This window comes from Sitophilus oryzae, unplaced genomic scaffold, assembly GCF_002938485.1.
Source record: "Sitophilus oryzae breed Bouriz unplaced genomic scaffold, Soryzae_2.0 scaffold_1869_pilon_pilon, whole genome shotgun sequence".
NCBI lineage: Eukaryota > Metazoa > Arthropoda > Insecta > Coleoptera > Curculionidae > Sitophilus > Sitophilus oryzae.
In genome coordinates this window covers 1155683-1180026 of record NW_022146578.1, presented here as the reverse complement: position 1 = coordinate 1180026, position 24344 = coordinate 1155683, and the positions used below count along the sequence as shown (strand labels likewise).

Here is a 24344-nt window from a genome sequence, read left to right as displayed (position 1 = left end):
GCAATATCTCCCTAATGGTTGACTTTTGACCCAACGTTTATGAAGCAAACTACCCTTTATTTTGAACAAGGAATCACCCCCTGAAGTTTTTCGCATTTGTTTTGAAACACCCTGTATATTCTTTTCTACTATTTCCAGTGTTGTGTTATTTATTATAATGTCTTTTCTTTCTACTAGTTCGTTGTACATTACTTTAGTTTTTGCTAAATTTATTTTGAAACCCACTTTATTACTGGCTGAATTTGGTTCATTAATTTGTGCTTGTAGTTCTGCAGGACTATTGGGAATTTTGACTATGTCATCAGCGAATCTTAAATGGTTTGATTTTAATCCTTTATTGGTCCAGTTCAGTTGACGAGTTGACGATGAGTTCTTCTAATGTTGCTTTAAACATTTCTGGGGATATCGCATTTCCCTGTCGTACTTCTTTACCATTTGGAAACTCTTGGGCTGTTTTATATATCATTACTCTTGCTTTGGTTTCTTTGTTGACGAAAGTTTCTATATCAGGCATAAACCTATCGAGTCGAAAACCTTCTCAAAGTCTACAAAGGCTATGGTTAGTGGCAGTTCGTATTCTTTTGTTCAGCTGATGGTTTCTCTTAGTGTATGTATGTGATCAATTGTGCTGAAGCCGCTCTAAAGCCTGCTTGTTCTCGTGGTTGTGCAGCATCTAGCGTGTTTTGTATTCTGTTGTTTATTATTTTCGTAAATATCTTGTATGTTACTGGTAGTAAGCTTATTGTTCTATAGTTTCTGAGGTCTTCTTTGCTGCCTTTTTTATGAGTTGGAATTATGTTGGCGCTATTGCAGTCTTGCGGTATACTTTTTCTCCTTAGACAGCGAGTGTATATATTTGCTAGGATTTTCTAAATTCTCCTACCAGCATACTTAAATATTTCAGCTGTTATTCCTGGATAACAGTGAGTATAAATATATAAATATCAGATACTTACAATAAATATAATAGCTCCCGTATATAGCGTTTGACGCCTTGGGAGTAGGTATAGAAAGAAGGTAATGTGGCTAGCACTACGCTTCAACCGCCTATTATTACCTCAGGATTGTAAATCCCAAGTACTCATTTAAGGCTGAGTCGACCTAGGTACCCAAACTATTTTTATTTTAATAAAAATAATCGGCTGATGAAATGCCGGGTGTAGGATTCGAACCCCCTACCTTGACATTGGTATACTCTGTTTTGTTTTTCTCAGGTATGATTTCGACAGAAGAAAAGCAGATGACGTCCCATACCAATCTATTTATTTTACTAAAAAAAGTTTCTAATAATTTTTAAGTTAACTATGGATGGGTTTAAATATAAATCCGTCATACGTCGTCTCTTGTTGTTTTTAACCAGTTTTATTGGTTTATTTCAAAAATGACAGATCGTATTTCAATTGTATTGGCTTGACTGAACGACGAACGACAAACGGACGCCGATGCGTATGAACTCGCCTTTAGATTTTTGACGCTTATCAAAGTCTTGCCAAATTAGAGGTTATAATTTTGTGTCAACTTTTGTCAGTTTTGTCAAATACCCTGCGTTTTGGAAGATGATGCATTTTGAATCGTGTTATTCCGTGTGTTTTGTGTTTTTTGAAGTCAAGTGGAGGAAAAATCGAGTGAAAATTAACTGTAGACTCAGAGCACAGTTTATGGTTAATACTCGCTGCCCAGGCAAAATGTCTTATACACCAATAAAGTTACCATCATTAAAGTTCGTATACCATCTCGTCGTAAAGTTAATTAATCAACCTTTAAAGGTACCTATAAAATTTGGTAAGTGTTATTAATAATAAAATAGTTTGTTTTATTAATGTTGTTTTATTTATTCCTGCGGAATATTACAAATTTGTATTTGTACATAAGTTATATTGATAAATATAATCATAAATGCGAATAAGAAATAGTTTTTTTTATATTTTTTTGGTATGTGGTGTCTGTTTTGTATTAAGACATACCGTTTTTTATTATATTAAGTAACTCGATTACATTTTTTCAGTTTTATACAGTTTTTTTCACTATATTTTGAAGTAATCACTTGTCAGTCATATTTTAAATATAATAATTTCCTGCTATGCGTTCCACTTGTACCAACTTATTTCTTTGTAAAATAAAACAAACTACTTTGAAATTAAAATGACAGACACATCTATCACTGTCAAGGATCTTCTCGTTGGACAGACTATAGACGAGAGCCTGTACCTCTACGCCACCGGGTAAGATATAATAATAATAATAACAAATGTCTTTATTTAACCCCATTTACTTATAGTAGAATACAAACAATAACCAAAGGGCGAAGTTTAGCTGAAAGTTATTAATCTTACACTTAACCCATACTAAAGAGATATCATAGTTAAAACCACTTTACATATACAACCCTGTAGATACATTTACTGAAAGATACCTAATTTATTTCCCCCCAAATTTAAACCGCATTTTTCTCCATCCAAACACTTCTACGTCTTCTTCCCGTTATCAACCCCCATCTCCGCTCCCACCTCGGCTTAAGCCTCCCGCGACACCTACAAAGGCGAGCCGAGCCGTACAAACACATATTCACGTCGGGAGACAACATAAAACCGCCACTTCTCGACCCCAATAAATCGGGCGGCAGCGATAATTCCCGCGCAAGCCGATGCCCCGCCCCCCGAGGCGCGTGGCCCTTCAGGGTGCAACGCGTGAAACCAGTTGGGCCGTATCAATCGCACCAAAGTTAACCGACAGCCCACAACACGCAAAAACACCACTTTATCTCGCTATCGTCGCATCAAGCCAATTTACAAGACGCTATCAGTCCAACTATATACAGCCGACAGTGGTGCATATATCGGAGTTCATAAAGACATATAAAAAAATATATATAACCTTCTGAACTCCCCGACGTGGTTCGTGTGAATATATATGCCTCTAAAAACTTTGTAGTGATAATAAAACTGAGTGATGTCGTCACCAAAGCCAACCGCGGTGCTTGCCGGCAATCAGGAGCATATCAAGAGGCCGATGAACGCGTTTATGGTGTGGTCCAGAGGTCAGAGGAGGAAGATGGCACAGGAAAATCCGAAGATGCACAATTCGGAGATTTCGAAACGTTTGGGTGCCGAATGGAAACTGTTGAGCGAGAGTGAAAAGAGGCCGTTCATCGATGAGGCTAAACGATTAAGGTGAGTTTTTATATAGAGAACAATGATTCTAGTTTCACCAAATATTATGCATGCGGTTAAATTACAGGAAATAATAACTGTTTCTATATCACAGTCCACTTGGAAACTATTTCTTGGTGGTTTTTAAAGTGTCTCTTTACTTCGAAACAGATTTGCATATTCAACAAAATGACTGTAGATTAAAAGTAAACGAGATAATTTTTTATAGGTGTATGGTACTCCATTTCAGTTGTATTATTGTCAGATAATTGTTTAAAATATTAACTGTACGTACAAATTTTAACGAGTAATGAAAAAAGTAACTCTGAGAAGAAGTGTATTTATAGTAGGCATTTTAATACTATAAACTTTTTTTAGTATAAAAAGAAACTAGTATTAAAACAAAATTATATCCAAAACCATCAAATTAAAACATATTTTCAACACAGGTTTGGCAATAATACAATAATAATTAATAATGTACTGCCTGGGGGTACTGCTATTTTAATTTTACAAAATCAATTATAATATACCTAGAGGAAAAGAAATTTGTCTTAGTGAATTTTTGCAGAATCAAAGAACAAAAAGGAAATTATATTGCCATAGAAACGCGTTTAAAATATTAGGACATCGAAGAAAAAAAAATATTCTCATGTTTCTTTAATTTTCTATGAAACAATATAGAAATTTGGAAAAGTATAAACGGTATTAGCCATTATAGAAGAAGCAAAAAATGTTATGAAGAATGCATTTTTCTCAAAGTGTCAATAATAAAAAAAGTTTCGCCTCTTTTAAAGACAATCCCGGAACATATTGTATAATATGTAGGTATACCAAGGCAATTTAAAGTATTTTAAAATCTTCATCATCATCATCATTTTCAGTTTTCAATCATTTCCAATTATGGTGTAGCCTCCCTCACATACTATCTTTGTAGTTGGGCCAATTGTTGTCCAAGCGCGGTTTTAAGGGAGAGGTAATGGGGGTATTTAGAAACCTAGACCGATCAAACTTCAAAAAAGCCCCACCTAGACTGATCAAACTTCAAAAAAATAATTTAGTAAATTTTACATTAACTTAAACATCAAATGAAAAATCCCCTTTAGCAATATATTATTTATATATCATATTTCTGTTAGAACAAGGGCGATTTGTTAGAACTAATAAATAATATTTAAAATTTCAAATCGGTAAACGTCATCTTTTAAGCTCGAATCGTATGTTGCCCGGATGAACCTTGCCATCATAGAATTTTCCGAAGTTCGGTTAAGAGCTCTCATCCCTCCTAAAACGCCGACAATCTCAATTGTAATTCAGAGTATAGCCTGCTTATTCTTTTCTATCACCAGTATTTCACATCAGTAAACTAACTGCGGCACACAAAAGTATTTATTAGATCAACATGACATGTCAGTAAGAATCCCTCAGTCTCAGATTTAAGGCCAGCAGGTTTAAGAACAGCAAATGTAAGAAAAAAAAACATTTATTATTGATATTATTATTTCTATATTAAGCTTCATTCAGAACCTGGCAATTAGTGATTTCAATTACACTGTATACTTTTTAGTTTACGATCATTCACAACGTTTAAAAAATTCAATTAAAATTAATAGAATATCCTAGCAACAGCTTGCGTTAGTCAGTTGTATCCATAGAGAAAGCCTATTTAGCTTATGAAACAATCAACTTTTGATTTCTAACCACAATTTCTCTTGACGGAAGGTAATCAAAGGCCAAAATGACATTTGTCGCAAATTTTGAAGTATAATTAGTGGAAAAGTTAAAAGTTTGATAACTTTTTCTAGTAAATGAAAATGTCTACCACTAATTTTGACGTTCTGAATGCTTACATTAAAATTAAGGGAACAAACTTCTGCGTTAATTGAGTATTCTAATTTATTCCACTAATTGCGAAGTTCTGAATGAAGCTTGAGTGTTTTTAATTTAAAAAAAATTACCCCCCTAAAATGTTTTTCTAAAACCGCCCTTGTTGTTGTCTATTTTTGGCTATGCGGGCCAAAGTTATCCCTTATAATTTTCTAATATCATGGTCCCATCTCAGGTTCGGTCTTCTTCTAGGTCTCTTAATTCTGTGTGAGTACCATGCTGTAAATTTTATGGTCCATCTATTGTCCGTTCTTCTTGCCAGGTGTCTTGCCCATTAACATTTGCGGAATTTGACTCTGTGTATGACATCTATTAGGTCTTTTGTCGTAATCACTCTATTCTTTTATGGTCTCTCTTGGTTATTCCCAGCATATTTCGTTCCATTGAGCGTTGTGCGGCCTGCAGTTTCCTTATGATGTCTATTTTGTATCCAGGTTTCGCATGCATAGGTGGGTAGACTCCATGACTGGTAGTTGGTAGTACACATTGGTCGAATGTTTAAAATTAATTAGTTAGAAACTGTGAAGAATTATTTTTGGCTAAAAAATATCAATAATCAGCGGCATTTAACTTTGAAAGAGTTAAGAAGTAAAAGTGCAAAAAATGTAAACCAAAAATAGACATATTTCAAGAAACACTCGATATAGGGGAAGGGTAAAAATATACAGAAAGAATTCTATTGAAAACTCTAACATTAGTATAAAAATATATTTGAATCACCCTGTATATCAATGAAAGTATTTTTAGAATATGGGTTACTCATCCCCACAAATTTATAAGTTTTGAGTGAATGTGAATATATCCAATAGAAAACTTAATATTATTTGGAACTTTTTGGAACACTGGGTCACCATGTATGTTAGCCATTTTTATGCAGTAGGCATTTTTTAAAATTTGATTAATTATTTGATAGAAATGTAATATGTCTCTAAAATATTTTGTATTCGCATGAGTGTTGGTAATTTTATACAAGAAAGTACTATTTTATACAGGGTGATTCATGGCCATGGAACGTTAGACGTTTATGGAGAAGCAGTGATTTGATTTTTTTAAAAATTTGTATTTTTGTATAACGGCAACTGCTCCATCTGTCTAAATTATTTTCAGCACTACAGTATACTAGAATTGGTAGCATCATTGTTACTTTAAATGGAACACCCCGTATATTATTACAATTTTCGAATAATTTATTTACATTTTCAAGTAATTTTTAGCTGCCCCTGTGTAATAGCCAATCAACTGGTTTAGACAGATCGAGTATACCGACTTTCGTTAATTTATAATCCAAATTTCAACTTTAAAAATGTTCAGTTCATGATTTTACCTTTTACCAGTGCTTATTCCAAATCATGTGTTTATCAATTTTATACATGTTTTATTTTTTATCTCAGAAACTATTAGAAATAGGTATAGATAGGTTAATATAATAGAAAAATTATGAGATATTAAAATAGTTTCTAAAATGTTCCATTTAAAAAAAGAAAGATGCTACCACTTTTCAAATGATGCGGCAACACTGTAATTCTGAAAATTATTTTAGAAAGATGTAGCATGTATGTTTTATATAAAAATCTAAATTTTCAAAACTGCAAATCACCGGTTCTCCATAAACGTCTAACGTGCCATCGCATCGCCGGGAATCACCCTATATATTATATTAGCAAAGTAAAGTAAGCTGTGGTAAAGTTTCAACCACATTTAATTTTAGAAATAATTGTTTAAGATGTGCTATTTTTGTGTCAATGATTTATAAAGTTAATTCAACTGAAAATTGCGTTAATCATCAAATAATAGCAGTCAAAAATAAATTGTTTAAATACTCATAGATCATTAAATTTATTGTCACACTTAGATAAGCGTTCCTATTACTTGACTCGCTTGGTAGGATTATAGAAGCATCTAGATTCATTTTATTTGATATACAAATGAGTGAAACATTATTTTCTTAAGAAGTAGTTTTGGAATAAATAGTACAAAATATATATGGTATATGCAAACAATAAAATATAAAATATTTATAGCTTCCCAACAAAAAAAACAAATATTTATAGAATATTTAGATGTTTTTTACAATTGCTGTTTTAAAGTGTGGCATAGATTTAGATAAAATAAATCACATATAGCTCTAACTGTGAATAAATACCAACAACATCATAAATACCGGGTGCGTCTCAAAAGTGGCTCACCCCCTATAACTTTTTTATTTTTTCAGATAAAAAAACGAGATTTGATATGTTAGTATATGACATAAATTAGGATTGATTGACGTATTCAATTGTTTTTGGTCACTTCCTGTTTCAACGGAAAGGACTACAACGTTTGATTTTTAAATAGCACCCTCGGTATGTTTTTACTTTATTCGATAGAAAATGGTATTTTGAATAGAATGACATATCATATATGTCAACTTTTGACATTATCGCATATGGTTTATTTGAAATTATAACTTGCGGTTCGTAACCAAAATTTGATTCGAAATACCAAGTGTGTGATATCAAATTGCTGCCGAAATTTCCGGAATACAGTTCGGACCACCCAGTATATAAAGTTTTAATTGATTGGTAAAATCGTATTAAGTGCTGTCTAAAAAATTAACTTAAAGAAAAACATCCAGAAACAAATTCCTTCAATGATATAATGAAGTCGATTTTAGGTTTCATATAAAACAATTCTGTCTTGGTACACATGGTTCTAAATACACATACTTACGTATTTGTTCTCGCCACAAAACGAGGCTCTATTTACTCACCGATAACCGCGAGAATTACCACATTTTATCGGCATAAAAGGCTCCATTATCTCTGGTCAACAAAAGGTGTACCTTTAAAATCTGAAAAGCCTGAAATTCACGCCAGAAGTACACTTGAATGCAGAGAAAGAGCATCCCTCTTATCGTTAGCGTCTTTAGGGTTTCCGTAGTTTACAAACAGAACCCTTAATAGATTTATTCGATTTTCTCACGTCCTTTTATCACAGAAGGTTTTATCCAAATAGATTTAATTATTTGCACACTTACTGTAATTTATATATTAAAAAGTTGTAAAAGCAACTACAATAAAAGCATTTACAATAAAATTATTTTTAAATATTTTAGGGAAATGTTTTAATGCTTTCAGAATATATTTAATATTATTTAAAAATTAAGTCTATTTGGATTTGGTAGACAAAAGTTCAGTATTGAAACTAACAAGATTTTGGACTTTTATTGCCTTTATCTTTTTTAAAGACGGTCCTACACGATACGTTGGAACCAACATTTGACACAGTTTTCGACAATATTACAATTGGCAAATATGTCTCAAATGGTCCCTCTAGACGTTGGCCAATGTGTTGGCCAGTGCGTTGGCCAATACGTTGGCACACGTATTGGCCAAGGAAATGGAAATCTGTCAACACGACGTTTAGTTTATCTCGACGCCAAGATAAAAAATAGATATCCGGACGTTAGCGACTGCAACAATTTATTTAGTCAGCGCTTATAGGCACTACCTTAGTGTGTACCATGTGTGTACATTACCGAGTTATAAAAAAAATCATGCAGTTTAATACCGAAATCAAAAGATTTACTAGGATGATATCGTTGGGTCAGTGAATCGGTTGACGCGATCTGGATCCATTGGTCGCAAGTTCAATTCCCACCAGTTGTACTTTTTTTAAGTTTTGATTAATTTGCTTTTCATCTTTTTTTTTCGTGATTATTTTTTTCAATTTTAATTCGAATTTGATTGATTTAAATTTTTGGATTTTAAAATTAAATGTCTCACAGTCAGTTGGTGTTTCTGTGTTTTGCTGATTATTAGGCGTAAATTTTTAATTGATCGTCAAAATACCACGAAAAGTCTTGTCTTCGAGCCCCATCTACATTCTGAGTGTTGGCCCCCTAGCTCACATATGGTCCGAGTTACGATGTTCCAAGATCAAAAAGTCAACGTTGCCACTTTTGCTCCCACGTCTCGTCTCGCGTCCCGTCTCGGCCGTGTTCCGGCCTTCAGTTTTTACTCCCATTGCGCGTAAAGAAGTTTCACTTCAAAAATTCTCCAATTTTTTTTTCTCAAAATCTAGGCGATGTAGCGTTTTTTACAAGAGTCAAAAAATTTAGTAAATACTATGAGGTCCATTTTACGGAAAAAAAGTCGTCGGTAGAATTGTAAAATATTTTTATTAAAATTATTTAAGTAGGAGTGAGGGTAGTTCTTACCTTTCACCTTGTTAAAACACTTAGCAAAACATAGAAACACCAAATCTAGTTCAAATCGGAATATCGGTTCTTAAAATGATCTCCTTGGTGCCCTCTAACGGGCAAACAAAACACTTTTGTATAGAGGTAAATTGTGTCCAATGAACTTATCTTGACTCCAAAAAAATAAGTAGTAGTTCTATATCCTGGAAATATTGAGAAACCCCGTATACACACAGAAAAATATCACCGATCAATACCAACTCCCTTTGATGTGTCTTGAAAAAACCGACAACAGATGGATCGGTCGCCAATGATTGGGCCAATTCGACCAGTGCCGCCAACACGACCAAAGGTACCCTCTACACGTTGGCCCAACGCATTGGCCAGCGTATTGGTCAACGCACTGGCCAACACATTGGCCAACGTGTAGAGGGATCATTTTTAAAGTATCTTGAAAAAACCACGGCTAACGGATTGGTCGCCAATGCTTGGGCCAACTCGGCCAGTGCAGCCAACAGACCAATAGTCCCCTCTACACGTTGGTCCAACGCGCTGGCCAGCGTATTGGCACATGCATTGGCCAACGTGTAGAGGGGCCATTATACGATGCTTCCAACGTTGGTTCCAACTCCAACGTCGAACACAAACCTGGCGCGTTAATTTGTGAAATTAACTCAGTGTCGTACGTATACTCTTGGTTTTAGCAGATATGGATAATATATTAAGTGCTGGGATTGCCGCTAGTATAATAGTTTTAAGTTGCGCTCCGGGCCCCCCCTAAAATCTTTAAATTTGCTTAAATATTAGCCTTTTGGTTTAAAAACGGCGCCCTAAAAAGCATATTCTACGTTACTTTTTTTTTGGGCCCCCCCTAAAATAAATTCTTGTATCCGCCCCTGGTAATAGGACATGGTGGATACTATCTTTTAATAAAAGCAGGGAAATAAGACATAATAGACTCCCCCCAGTTTTTTCTTTAATTCTACTATGGGCAAGACAATGCTTATTTCTTGAGAAATGTCAGGCCAAACATCATGTAATGCATTTTGGTTTTTTTGTCCGGAAAGTTATGGATTCATGTTAGTATGTGACATAAATTAGGATCGATTGGCGTTTTTAATAAATTTTGATCACTTCTTGTTTCACTGGAAATGACTACAACTTTTGATTTTTAAATGGTCAGTATATATTTACTTTCTTCGATATAAAAGACACTCTAAATAGAATGACATATCATATGTCAACTTTTGACATTTTCGCTTGTAAACAAATCGTATTATATATTTCAATCTAGAGTGCTACGGCTGTGATAAACATACTATTTTTTAATCAAGGAGCCTTGGAAAATTAGATTTAATCGTCTAAAAGATGCCTAAATCGTATTTTTAATCATATCTCAATGTTTTCAAATGGAACAAGGGTGGTTCCTTAGCATATTTGAGAAAAATATTTCTTCCGTTTCACCGGAAGCGATGGTCACCGGTATCTTTTTACTTTATTCGATAGAATATGGCATTCTGAATAGAATGACATATCATATGTCAATTTTTGACATTCTCGCTTAATAAAAAATCGTATTTTAAATTTCAATCTAGTGTGCCATAGCTTTGTTAAAAACACTAATCCTTAATCAAGGAGCCTTGGAAAAATATATTTGATCGTCTAATGTTTTTAGTGTCTTGTCCTGGCCGGTCGGTTAAAAGATGCCCAAATCGTATTGTTAATCATATCTCAATTTTTTCAAATAGAACGAGGGTGGCTCATTAGAATATTTGGAAAAAGCGTTTTTTACGAGTAATTTGATACCACACACTTGGTATTTCGAGTCAAATTTTCGTTATGAACCGCAAGTTATAATTTCAAATAAACCATGATATGTCATTCTCTTCAGAGCATTATTTTCTATCGAATAAAGCAAAAAAAAAGAATACCGAGGGTACCATTTAAAAATAAAAAGTTGTAATCATTTCCGGTAAAACAGGAAGTGACCGAAAATTGAATACGTCAATCAATCCTCATTTTTGTCATATACTAAAACATACTAAATCTCGTTTTTTAACTGAAAAAATAAAAAGTTATAGAGCTGAGCCACTTTTGAGACTCACCCGGTAGATAGCCACATGTTTTCTCTTTATGTCACAGTGGCTGTAGTAATCACTAAATTTGATGTTTAGGCTATAAATTTTTTTTGATAGTGATTTTTTTTCCTCCAAAAATTTTAAACATTTTTTTCTCAAAAACGATTAATGTCAGGTATAGGGTGTTTGACATCAAAATTCATAGAATTTCATAGAGATATGCAATAAAAAATGGGGGTGCCCATAGAAACAACATAGAAACACATAGAAACCCAGAATATATTGCTAGTGTCATCGAAAATCTGGTCCCATTCGAAAAAAATTGTAAAGTTTCTTGGCATCATCTAATAAATCGAGAAATAAGTGACTAAAACATCCGAAAACAAGTCTTCTATTATGAATGGGATGTATCCAAAATAAATTTCTCCTTCGCCTTCTTCTTTTTTCTAATTGACGTAAAATTATTACTCTAAGAATCTCATTCATTTTCAAAGCGTTCTGTTGTTAAACTGCTTATTTTTGCTAAAAACACGTTATAAAAATGTTATCAATAAACGTCGGACGCATTTGGCGTGTTAGCAGTGGACTTTAGTGATTTGACTGGACTAGACTGGACTGTGTTGGTGCGAAATGGCCCTTAGATATTGCAGTTTTCTAAAACCGTGTCATGCAAGTTCAACTAGAGATATCACGAATTATTTAGACTCCTTACTGTCAGTAGGTATATTCTTTAAATTTCAAACAGCCTTGTATCTACTACTATTATTTATTCTTTCCCCTCATTGTCTGAATGTCCTGGTATTTGCATATCGATAACCTTAAGCCTCACCACATTATATCGATATAAAAGGCGCATTATCTCCGGTCAACAAAAGGTGTTCGTCTGATCTCAACTCGCAGCAAGAATCTCACTCGAGAGCAGAGAAAGAGCACCTCTCCCATCACCATCGTACACGACCATTTATTTCTATATTGTTGGTTGGCAAACAAGGAAACGCCTTATCAGTTGGTTCGACGACGAGATAAAAAATGTTTTTAAATCGGTATTTGCCCAGGTTTCGTAGGGCAAACAAACAAATACCGAATTATCGTTGCTACAACACGAGCATTATTTCGTGTAAGGCGCGACACAATGAACCGTGTTGTCGCAGATAAAGAAATGAAGAGAGCCGTATTTGGACTGGTATTTACCTAAAAATAAGCTTGGAAAGGGGGCTTTTAAACTACTTTAAATAAATATCGTCTCATAAAGGATGAAAATATTCGGAAAGCATACAATCTCATTTATACAGGGTGGCGCACCTCATTCGCCTTGGTTGATTATACGAAAACGGAAAGATGTAGAAACAAATTTTTATGGGAATATGTAGAGAGACAATGTGCATAATTTAAAATTATTTTCAAATATACAGGGTCTGTCAGAATTAAGATCCATACTAAAGTTATATTTTTTCTTATGTAACACCCGGTATTTTATTTCATTTTTGAATTTTTGAACATAAAATAAGGCATTTATTATAAGGGTTTAATATGTTTAAATACTTTAAACTAATTTTGATTCTGAAAATAGCTACTTTGTCACTAGCAAATTGCCATGGCGACACAGCCATCTTGATTACAATTTTATTGAAAAATCGCTTTTTATTCAAAATCTGAGCCAGACAGGTATATGATGAGTGTTGCAGTTGAAAGAACAAAGTTTTTATGTAAAATATATACAGGGTAAGTCTTAAATAAGGGCAAATATTTTCAGGGGTGGTATATTTCGACCCCAGGAACAGATACGTCTATGAGGTTTTTTCGCAAAAAAAAAGATGTTGAAGTAGTGCATTTTCTTTTAAATTTCCCTGTATATTTTTCGAAAACTTTTTAGAACTGCCTGCTCACCGCAGATTTTTTTACTTCTTAATCTCTGATATTACCATAGTTACGGCTTTACTCTATGGTTACGGCAGTAAAAGGTATGCAAAAACAGAAAAAATCCGGTGGCTCTTAAAATTTTTTAAAAAAAAAAACATTTTTTTTTTTCATTTTCAAACTTAAATAACCCGGTTATTTTGGACTTATCTGAAAAATGGTAAAGAGAAAATATGTTTCTTTTATCGAGATCTGCCAGCTCTAAAAATATTTGCAGTTATTTAAGACTCACCCTGTATTTAAAATAGACCAGCAAATTTTGATACCCCTGGATACAATTAAAGAAGCAATACATTTTTTTAGTAAATTTTATTTCTCTGGCTTCAAAGTCAGCACAAGAATTAACTCTGAAAAGTAAAGTACAGGGTGTTGACAGACTTTTTATTATATAAATGCCTCTCCCTTATATAATAAATGCCTTAAAAAAAAATGTCCATGAATCCAAAAATGAAATAAAATACCGAGTGTATGTTCCATAAGAAAAAATATAACTTTGGTATGGATCTTAGTTCTAACACGCCCTGTACATTTCAAAATAATTTTAAATTATGCATATTGCGTCCCCCCATATACGCATAGAATATTTTGTTTCCACATCTTTAAGTTCTCGTATAATCAACCGAGGCGAATGAGGTGCGCCACCCTGTATAGGGAGGACAAGTATGGAATAAATTAATTTAATCAAGATAGAGTAACTAAATGATGCTAGAATCATAGAAAAAGTACGGAAAGGGTGAAAACTACCTCCACCCCTACATAAATTTTTTTATGAATATTTTCCAACTCAACCGACAATCGATTTTCTTTTCATAAAATGGTCTCTCTAGTATTTACTACATTTTTTGTCTCTTGTAAAAAAACTCCACCGTTCATACTTTTTGAGGAAAAAAATATTTAAAAGAAGAATACATAGTTGTTCTATGACCACGAAATATTGGAACTCCGTGTATCCGTGTATATTTTGTAGGTCTGCTTTGGAAAAATAAATTCTCCAAAAATGTTTTCTCAAAAACTATATGATGTGACGTTTTTTTTACAACAGGCAAAAAATGTAGTAAATACTAGAGAGACCATTTTACGAAAATCGGTCGTCGGTTGAGTTGAAAAATATTTTAAGTATCTAGGGGATAGTTTTCACCCTTCCCGTACTTTTTCTTGATTTTTGTGAAAGTCAAATGTTAAAGCACTTAGATGTTTTGCTAAGTGCTTTAACAAACTAAGGGAGCCAAAATCTCTTTCAAATCGGAATAACGGTTCTTAAGATAATTCAAAAAATGTGTTTATTTTTTTAAAGTTTGATGCCCTCTAGCGGACAAACGAAGCACTTTTGTATAAAGATAAATTGTGTCCTATAAACTTATTTGGATTGCAAAACTACGTAGTAGTTCTATGTCCACGGAATATTGGGACACCCTGTATATGGTGAAAAATGAATAAACAAAATCTGTATAGGAAACTACATATTAGAATTTATTTAGCTTTCAGTTCCAAATCAGTGATTTGATTACAGCATTCAAAATTACACCATCTAAAGAAGAAATAAAATACCGGATTCTTTACAATTTTTAGCAAACAAAACCCCTGACAAGTTAAAAAAGTGTCGGCATTGTGGCGAAATCTAGACTCGGCCACAAAGACGCCGTCTTGGCGCTTTTGTGCCGCCGTAATTGATGGCGGTGCAGATCCAGGCGGGCGCCGCGACGCTCGCCGTTCCGCCTCTCCCCCGAGCCCATCTCAATAAACAGAGATTTAAAATGAATTACTACAAAGCAGGTCGTCTGTTGTACAAAAGATAACAGCTCGCGCCCGGGAACGGCGTTCGCCGCCTGCCTGCCCGCCTCCATTATGCCGGATTAGTCCGGGGCATATTAATAAAGTCGTTGCGGAGAATGGGGCTGGGAGGGGCGCTCGAATACTTTACGTGTGTGCGGAACGGGATTAGGGCTGTAAACAATACTTGTGATTTATATTCGGGAAAATTTTGGGAAATGTGTTAGGTGTTTACGAGTTCCTTCATTTTTTTACACAGTTTTTCTTTAATTTTCTGTGATTAATTCTAATATGTCATAGGAATTTTTCGACACATTTATTGTATAAATAAATGTACAGAGTTAAAAAAAATATTTATTTATACGTATTTGAATTACAAAACACTAAAAACTACACTTCCTTAGCACTTAGTCCGAAAGGCAATAGTGACAAATAAACAAAAAGTCGTTTTTAGCACAAGAGCTGTGCGCCCATAGCTTGCATGTCCTACACTGAAACCAATCTTCATTATTTTGTTTATAGCTACCAAAGCAAACCAAGCAAAACATTTCTTACTTATTGTTATTACTAGAAAATATATCCAAGTCTTCTTTCTTTGCAGCCTTCTTTCTTTTGGCCTTCAGTTTTTCTGGCAATCCAGTCCTTTTCGTTCTCTTTTTTTTACAACTATCTTTTTAGCTGCATCTTTTTTTGAAATTTCTTTACTAGGTTTTTGCACAGTATTGCAGCCAGTTTCATCCACAATGCAGATATTGCTTGGAGTAAACCGATGCATATCCACTGCTAAACTTTCGAAAAATGTCCTTACATTTTCCCAGTTAAAATTCATTGCGCGAGCAAGACTAGTTGACTCTGGGGTATGTATTGACAGTTTATTATTTCGTTTTAAAAACACCGTAAGCCAGTCTTCGTTGACCATTTTCTTTAGTTCCCACCCATTGGGAAATCTGTTTGTTACAAGAAGAAAATCGGTCGTCGGTTGAGTTGGAAAATATTTATAGTAAAATTTATGTATAGGTAGGGGTTTTCACTCTTCCTGTAATTTTACTTGATTTTTGTAAAAGTCAAATGTTAAAGCACTTAGTAAAACATAGACACCCACAATCTGATTCAAAGCGGAAAAACGGTTCTTAAAATATTTCAAACAATGTGTTAATTTTTTTAAAGTTTGATGGCCTCTAGCGGAAAAACGAAGCATCAGTTTTTATAAATGTTACAATCAGAAATATACAAAGGATAATGGTTTTCTGATTCCTATGCTTATCTGGCAAGTATTAATTTTATCATTCCAGTACTTGTATAGATAATTGTAGGCTGGTCTATGAGAAGCTTTACAGTCTTCAGTCCATCAGATGTGATTCTGGAACTAAATACTGAGTGGTATATTAATCCATTCGACTATTTCTGGAATCATCACCTGGAAAATATTATACACATAATACACTAAAGGTATGTAATTTGTTCTCATATCTAGTGTATTACTCTACACATGCTTAGTTATCGTCATATCGTCTGGTTCTCATGATTTCTACATTCCATAGTCAGTCATAATTGAAAGGAATTTTATTTATCTAAAATAAATTACGCTAAAAATTAATACCCGAAATTTAAGATACAAGAAAGCATTCTTTGTTACAATAAATCTACAGATTAAACATATACTAGTGAATTTAAGTACTGAATATAATTCATGGGAGGAATGCAATCCTGTAGTATTACTGCTGTGTACTCAGAGATTAAAATTGTAAATAATACTAATGATTCATTGCGGAATTATTGCATGATATAATCATACGAGTATTAAAAGTGCTCTGATACATTGTTTTATATGTTCCTTTAATTGTTAATTGTAAACATTAATATATTACTTGTTACATTTCTAAAAATAGTGTATTAAATAATTTGATTACTTAAAGTAAATTCAATCTCGCAGTTTATCGTTGTACAGCATCTCACAGCATGCTTCCTTTTCAATTAGTTCATTGCTATTATCGAATATTCAATAAAAAAATATATTATTCCCATCAACTCGTAATTCTATATTCTAATTCAGATCTTTTATATACTGGGTTAACGTTGCTCTCCTCTAAATAGCTTCGTCTAAAGTTCAGCTGCGCCCCTGTATATTTTTTTAACTTATTATGATCTTCCACTTTCCCTCACCTGAAGAGTCCTAATAAATGTAAAAGTAGACAAAACGCCGAATTGCCAACTCAATAAGTTACGGTCTAAATCCGGAAATCCCTCCGGTTTTATACAGGATGTCTCGATTAAAGAAAACTAAACCTCGTCTGATATATCAATAATAGAAAGATAGAAAAAAACTAAGTAAACCACTGCTACTACTTTTTGATAAGTTGTCGGGTAACGGGGTTACAATATGTTTCTGAAACTGTAAAATTTGCAATATTACCCTGTAACTTAGAAACTAATAGAGCCATGACAATTTAGTTTCGATTCCTTTATAATGGTTCTTTACCATGTGTGTTTGAGGGGATCAGTTCTTCTTTTGTCCTTGTGAATATCATTCAATAGCTCTGCGATTAGCGATGTTGTTGCCGCTACGCTTTAAAGTGTGACCAATTCAAATTATTTTTTTAGTTTGATTTCATTATACACAGGTTTATAAGTACTTGAAATTTGTTAGTTAATGGCGGTGTAACTTTCCAGGTCGGCACCATACAGTAAGGCTTGACATTTGAATTGAAAATTTTAAGTTTGGTAAGTTGGAAATAGTCTAGTTCTCCAAATATTGTTTAGCATTCCAATTGTTATTCTGGCCCTATTTCTTCTGTTAAAAATATCTTGTTCCGTGCCTCCGTTGGTTGGATTATCCTACCCAAGTAAGTAAAATTATTTAACTCCTCTATAGGTACTGTTCGAATGGTACACGACGACACTATTGTAACAAACTCTCATCGGTTATTTTTTTTACTTTATTGCTGCATCTTTGATTTCAGAAAAACTACGTCAAGTTTGTGAAAACAGCAAAGTTCTATTTTTCAAATGCAACTAAAATGAACTAAGTACTGAATACAATGAACAGTGTTCATTGTATTCATTGAACACATGAATACATGTAAAAATTTAGGAAAATATGAAACATCTTTAGCTAACACATGCGTCATAAAAACGGTATTTATACTAACTAGTAGATTGGAGATTGCATGGACGGATGAAAGCAAATAACCGCCATTGTAGAGATCTATTGTAACCCTCTTTCTTGAGTTATAACTCATCATACAGTCTCAGAGCTTTGACAAAAGCCAGTATCCTGTTAAAAACCCCATAGCAAACCGAAAAATGTTCTTACTTAAATCAAAGAAAACTTTTGATTTTTCTCGGTCGTAAATCCTGAGAAATTTCTTCGAGTGTCTTGGACCATTGGAGGATTTCCATTCCAGGTTACGAATGTACTCTTCCAGGTTTTTAAGGACTGTCTTATGCTCGTTTCCAAGCAAAACGGTGCTGGTCCAACTAGTAGTTTTTTCGGTATCTTTTCTAGCTAGATCGTATGCTTTTTCGTTACCTTCTATCCCTTGATGGACTGGCACCCAGAATAGGAGGACTTTATTTTCTTTGCCTAATTTGTTCAGCTTCTCTACGCATTCTTTCACTAACTTCGAATTGATGGTCACTGAGTTGATGGCTCTTGACTCTCGGATAAGGTATTTCTTGTTTCAGTTAGTTCCTATGTAAGATAAGTTATACGCATATTTCCATGGCGTAGATTTCTGCCTGAAGGATGCTGGGGAATATTTAGTTTTATGCACAAATACTCCTATGTTTGTTCCTATTTGTACTTGTAAAAAAATAAGAAAAATGTAATAAGATATAAATAACAAATATGTTGCTATATTATATTTTAGTTGTTTTACCCAAGATAACTTATATAAAAACGATCGAATTTCTCGGCTGTTCGCGGTCGATCGCACGGCAAACTAAGAAGTTATTCGCGTGCAGCTTCGACGCGACAAAGCACAATAATAATACCCCATCCGAGGTATTGTGACACATTCAGCTGGCGACAAAAGATAATGCCTCCATTGTGGGAGCACACTGAGCACCTCCTGTGCCTCCATTGAGGCCGCTAGATGGGGCCGGAGTCTCAAATCCTTTCGGCGACAATGACGCGTTCACGCGCCGCTACCTTTTGTTCTAATAGGCGCCGCCATCCCGATCGCGCGATTATTCAAGTGTGTTGGTAGTAGCTTCGTTTCTCCAGTCGATCGGAAATCGGTTGAAACGGGCATTGTGCTGGAGAGAAGGAGAACGATAGAAACAAATATGGGGAAAATAGAATAGAAAAAATATGTTTCGAATAAATTCGGAATCGTACAGAAATGTATTGTTTAAAGGAAAAAAATCGATTATTGGACTTACCACCGAGAAAAATTAAAGATTCTCCTTGATTTAAGTAAGGACAATCGGATTTTCACGGTGTCCTGTTAAATACCGTCTCCTCAATGAACAATTGGAGCTAAGAGACAATGGCGAATGGAGATTCTGTGGGGAAAATGGGGAAACACTAGAACACCTCATCACTGAGTGCGCCGAGACGACAAACATTCGTGTCGTAAACTTTGGTACAACTGATATCGGACATGGAGAAACTAGCCTCTGTAAAGCCGTCTCTGATTATAACTCATACATATACATACATACTGCCATTACTTGCTGAGGAGTATTTGACACGCACCAGAAAATAGTCACGCAAGGCGTTTTCTTTCATGAGCTTTTCTGTAACTGAAAAGCCCGATACGTGATGTTATCTGTCTACCGCACTCCGGACATTCAACAATCTTTCTTGCCTTTACTTTTTGGTTGTCGCTGTTAACTGAGTTTATAATTCTTCTCCATTGCGTTCCGTTCTGTCGGTTCTTTCCACTCATTCCGCATGTTAATCCCCTTTAAGTTTTCGTGGAAAATATCTTTGTACCTTTTCAGTTGTCCACCCGGTCTCCTCTTACAGTCTACAAGCTCACCGTAAAGTAGAGATTTTGGTTTGGTGCTGTTTTCTTGCATTCTGCATACGTGACCAGCCTATCTTAAGCGGGACTTTGTAACCATAACTTCAATACTCTCGCAGTTAGCTTTTCCATGGTCCGATACGTTTGAGACATGATGGAACTATTTGATTCTTAAGATTTGTCTAAGATATCCCTGTTGCAACTTGTTTAATGCCGTTCATGTGTCGGCAGTACGGCACCCAGGTTTCGCTTCCATATAACATGGTGGGGATTATTATTGCTCGGTACACTGCAAGTTCCTTTTTGGTGCTTAAGTCATGATTGTAGAAAACCCTGTCTTTTAATTTCCGGAATGCTCTTGAGGCGCTGCTAATCCTGTGCTGAATTTCAGAATCGAAATTGGTCTTTTCCGAAATCAAACTGCCGAGGTAATTGAATTCCGCTACATATCATTATTCTAATAATTCTTCTACGATTTTTATAGCATCGTTGTGATCGTCCGGGGGAGTGCACATGATTTTAATTTTGTCGATGTTAAGGTTAAGGTCCAAAGCTTCGTATGCCCAAGTATATGTGCTCAACATTTCTTGTAATTTGGATATAATTTTGGTATAACTAAAAAAATGGGGACACAGTAGATCTATAAAGTCGCAGTGATTAAGTTTCCCTCTCCCATACAATCGGATTTAAATTGTCTTCGAACGGTGTTATTAAAGATGAACTTTTTAATATGACTAGTGATGTAATAGAGAAAATATTTCCATTTGTGACGAAAAACATTCGCAAATATTCATAAACGTTCTGGATCATTGTGCGGAAACGTTCTCTTATAAGAGCATGTATGAGATAAAAAGAAAACATTCTCTATATTTTTTACATTATTTTAAGGTTATTCTTTATTTTTGAGTCTAAATAACATTATATATATTATATATATATATTCAATAGCTCTACTTGATGTTGTTGGATCTAGTGTTACGGCTCCGAGGACATTAATATATTGATTTTGTTCATCTTCTTTCTGATAATTTTTCGGACGCGGATTTTGAAAAGATCCAAAATTGATTAAACTATCTTCTAACCTTATAAAAATGGCTGGGTTTGTTTGCTCGCGCTCTGGATAACGCTCAAACTATAAATCAGCTGCCATTTGCTTATGTTTCTTCGAAAAATTACTGAGTTATAGCCGATTCTTATCATTTTTAAACAATTTCACTTAGTTAGCCATGGAAACATATTCAATCGCCGTTGCTCTCAGAAATGTGAAGCCGTCACGTTCAAATTTTGTAAATTAAAATAAACAAAAATTGTAAATATGTATTTTTCAAATGAAGAAAAGCGTGGTGATCTCGCACATCAATAGAGTGGTTCCAACATGACTTTCATTATGACACAGCACCCCCCCCACCCCCCATAATGAAAGAAATGTTAAAATTATTTATATCATAATAATTATACAAACGCAGGGATAGGAAGCGGTGGACTAATTGCATGGGCCTCCTCGATCACCTGACCTATCCATTTTAGAATTTTTTATGCGGTATAGTTAACAATAAGGTTTACAAAATAGCTTATGAATTAAGAGAGGCACTCGAAGTGGCGGTACGAGAAAAGTTTAATTAAGTCGACCGGTCCTTCTGTGAGAATAGGTAGTAATTCAGTTTTAAAAAGATGCAACTCAAAACAATGGCGGATTTCTTGAACATTTTCTAAAATAACTTAAAGTGTATGTAGTGATATTATTTTTTTAAGTTTTAATTTGTGTAATGTAAAGAACCGTTTAGTAATTTATACTGACTTTTTATAAGTTATAAATCATAACTGAATAAGAATACCATGCAATCTAAGTGAAATTAGTCAAGAAAGATAAGAATTGGCTATAAGTAAATTTGGTGTGTCGTAGTGAAAGTCATGTTGAAACCACTCGATTGATGCGCGAGTATCTAAATTTAATTTGTCATGTCTTGAAAACCGTTCTCTAAAAACACGTAACATTCACCGGTCAACGTATCCTCGAAAATGTATGGTCAAGAAAAGTTGAACCAATAATCCTACACGCTTTCCTTCATTTGAAAAATGCATATTTACAATTTTTATTTATTTTAATTTACAAAGTTTGGATGGCTAACTAAGTGAAATTGTTTCAAAAAGGATAAGAATTGGCTATAACTCGTAATATATAAAAGTAATTTTTCGAGGAAAACATATTATAGCTTATATCGCTGAAAAGCTTAAAAAATGGCGCTTTTTACGAAGTCATGGCCAACTATGGTTTCCATTTAAAAAAACATATGTTTGTGTCATATGTCAAAAATGACAGGCTTTAGAAAAATATGGAGGGCACAGTCTCATTAAGGACGTGATTATCTACAACTTTTATCTGAAAACTTTTTGTCTAAAATGGCTTATAATGGAATTAGGGACAATTTTTAAAATAGCCGAAATTTGTTTTTTTCGAAATATCTAGTAAGCCATGAACTTTTTCAAAAATCTGAAAAGCGCATATTTATGACCCCACAAAACTGCAATTCTTTCCCCATTTAACCGACTCTCTATCTCCAGTAGTTTCCGAGATACCCATAGAGAACATCGTACGAAACTCACCCTGTATAATATTTATTTTAAAATAAATTATATTTGTGCAAACTGACATTCCATTTTTTTCTTGCAGAGCACTTCACATGAAAGAACATCCCGACTACAAATACCGACCACGACGCAAGCCCAAACCCCTCATTAAGAAAGAACCTAAATTTGGATTCGCCATGTCACCGCTCATATCTCCTTCCATGGACAATGCAAGTCTTCAAAGATCATTGATGCCACCGATCTCAACATCCTCCGGTCTTTCTTCGTTACTTAATCCCGATCCAGACCATCTAAAATTATCCAGATCATTGTTCCCTCCACTACCTTATCTCTATCATCCGTTTCGGCATCCAGAAGAGTCCAAGTTTGCAGCAGAACTAGCTTTATTGTATAGCAACAATCCCCTGTATCCGCCGAATTTCAACTGGCCGATAAATAACATTTCCAGTCAAAACGTTAATAGTAGCAATCCGTGCAATATGTGTCCTCCCACCTTTTCCAGGAGATCGCCCAGTCCAGAATCGATCAAGAGGCCAGTGTGCGTCATTATGAAAAATGACGAATTTCGATCTGAACCCATGCCAGCCCACGTTATTTGAAAACCGCTTCCGGTTCAGCCGGAAAGGCTGAACCACCTGGGCAGTTGGTTTAGCGACATCGCTAATCTGGCAAGTAGTTCTAGCGCTATAGCTGCTAGCACGTCGGTGGGCCTAATGGGGTACAGGGATGGGACGGAATCTGGTAGAGAAAGCACTAGTCCATGTGGAAAATAAGTGGTTTAGATTGGATGAAAATGCGACGGTTATGTGAAAAATGTACTGTGATTATTGTTGTTTTGTTGTTTTAAATTTGTGATTCTGAATAAAACACGAAGTTTATTCCTTTTTTTTTATTTTTGTATATTATATAGGCTTCGGATAAAATTATAAAAAAATCTTACAGTTTAAACATTGTAAATCAAGAAAATATGTAGATATACAGAGTGGTCCGAACTGTATTCCGGAAACTTCGGCAGCATATTATGCAGATAAAAATAAGTAAAAAAAGTTCGTATAAATGTATGTCCTAAAATGCTTAGTTTCGGAGATACAGGGTGTAGAAGTTTCATTTATATTTCGACTTTTTCCAAATAAGTTCTGAAGTAACGTCAATATTATGATGAAAATTGGTGTCTGGGAGTCTTTTGACATAAGAAATTTGATTTTGATGTCAATATCACTCCTATTTGTGGGGGGCGCCACCTACATGTTTTGAAGAATGATAACTTTTTGTCCGTACCTGTATAAAACTACTGAGTGAAAAAATATACATCTCCGTGATTTTTTACGTAAAAATATCTCTTGTCAAAAATCGTTACGAGCAACCGTTCTCAAGATATTTAGAATCGAAATAGTCAATACAATTTCTTCAAAAAAATGATGATAAAACAGTTTCTGTTGAACTTTTGACACAAAAACATTTCAAATTTATGATTTCAGTCTAAAAGCTATTTAGTCAACATGTTTAATTTATGTCAATAATGACAGGTATTGATAATTTCGATTCCAAATATCTCGAGAACCATTACTCGTAGCGATTTTTACCAAACGACCTTATCTACGTAAAAAAACGTCGTAAATGTATTTTTTTCCTCAGTAGTTTTATACAGGTACGGACGAAAAGATATTACTCTTCAAACCAGTTAAAAAACATGTAGGTGGCGCTCCCTAGAAATAGGAGTCATATTGACTTCAAAATCAAATTTCTCATGACAAAAAACTCCCAGATACCAATTTTCATCCAAATATTGACGTTACTTTGAAAT

At 34.3% G+C, this 24344-nt stretch overlaps 1 protein-coding gene across 1 annotated transcript; it reads left to right on the top strand.

The window, feature by feature from the left end:
- Positions 1-2621: 2621 nt before the first annotated feature.
- On the top strand, positions 2622-23418 carry LOC115883303 (transcription factor Sox-14-like). The gene is made up of 2 exons (XM_030901648.1): positions 2622-3170; positions 22623-23418. Exons 1-2 carry the CDS (start codon positions 2950-2952, stop codon positions 23137-23139), a joined length of 738 nt encoding a protein of 245 aa, XP_030757508.1. The 5' UTR covers positions 2622-2949; the 3' UTR covers positions 23140-23418.
- Positions 23419-24344: the final 926 nt, after the last annotated feature.

Coding starts and splice junctions, on each gene's coding strand:
- LOC115883303 (XM_030901648.1), top strand. CDS start 2,950: ATGTCGTCACCAAAGCCAACCGCGGTGCTTGCCGGCAATCAGGAGCAT. Junction 3,171..22,622: donor GATGAGGCTAAACGATTAAG/GTGAGTTTTTAT, acceptor TTTTTCTTGCAG/AGCACTTCACATGAAAGAAC.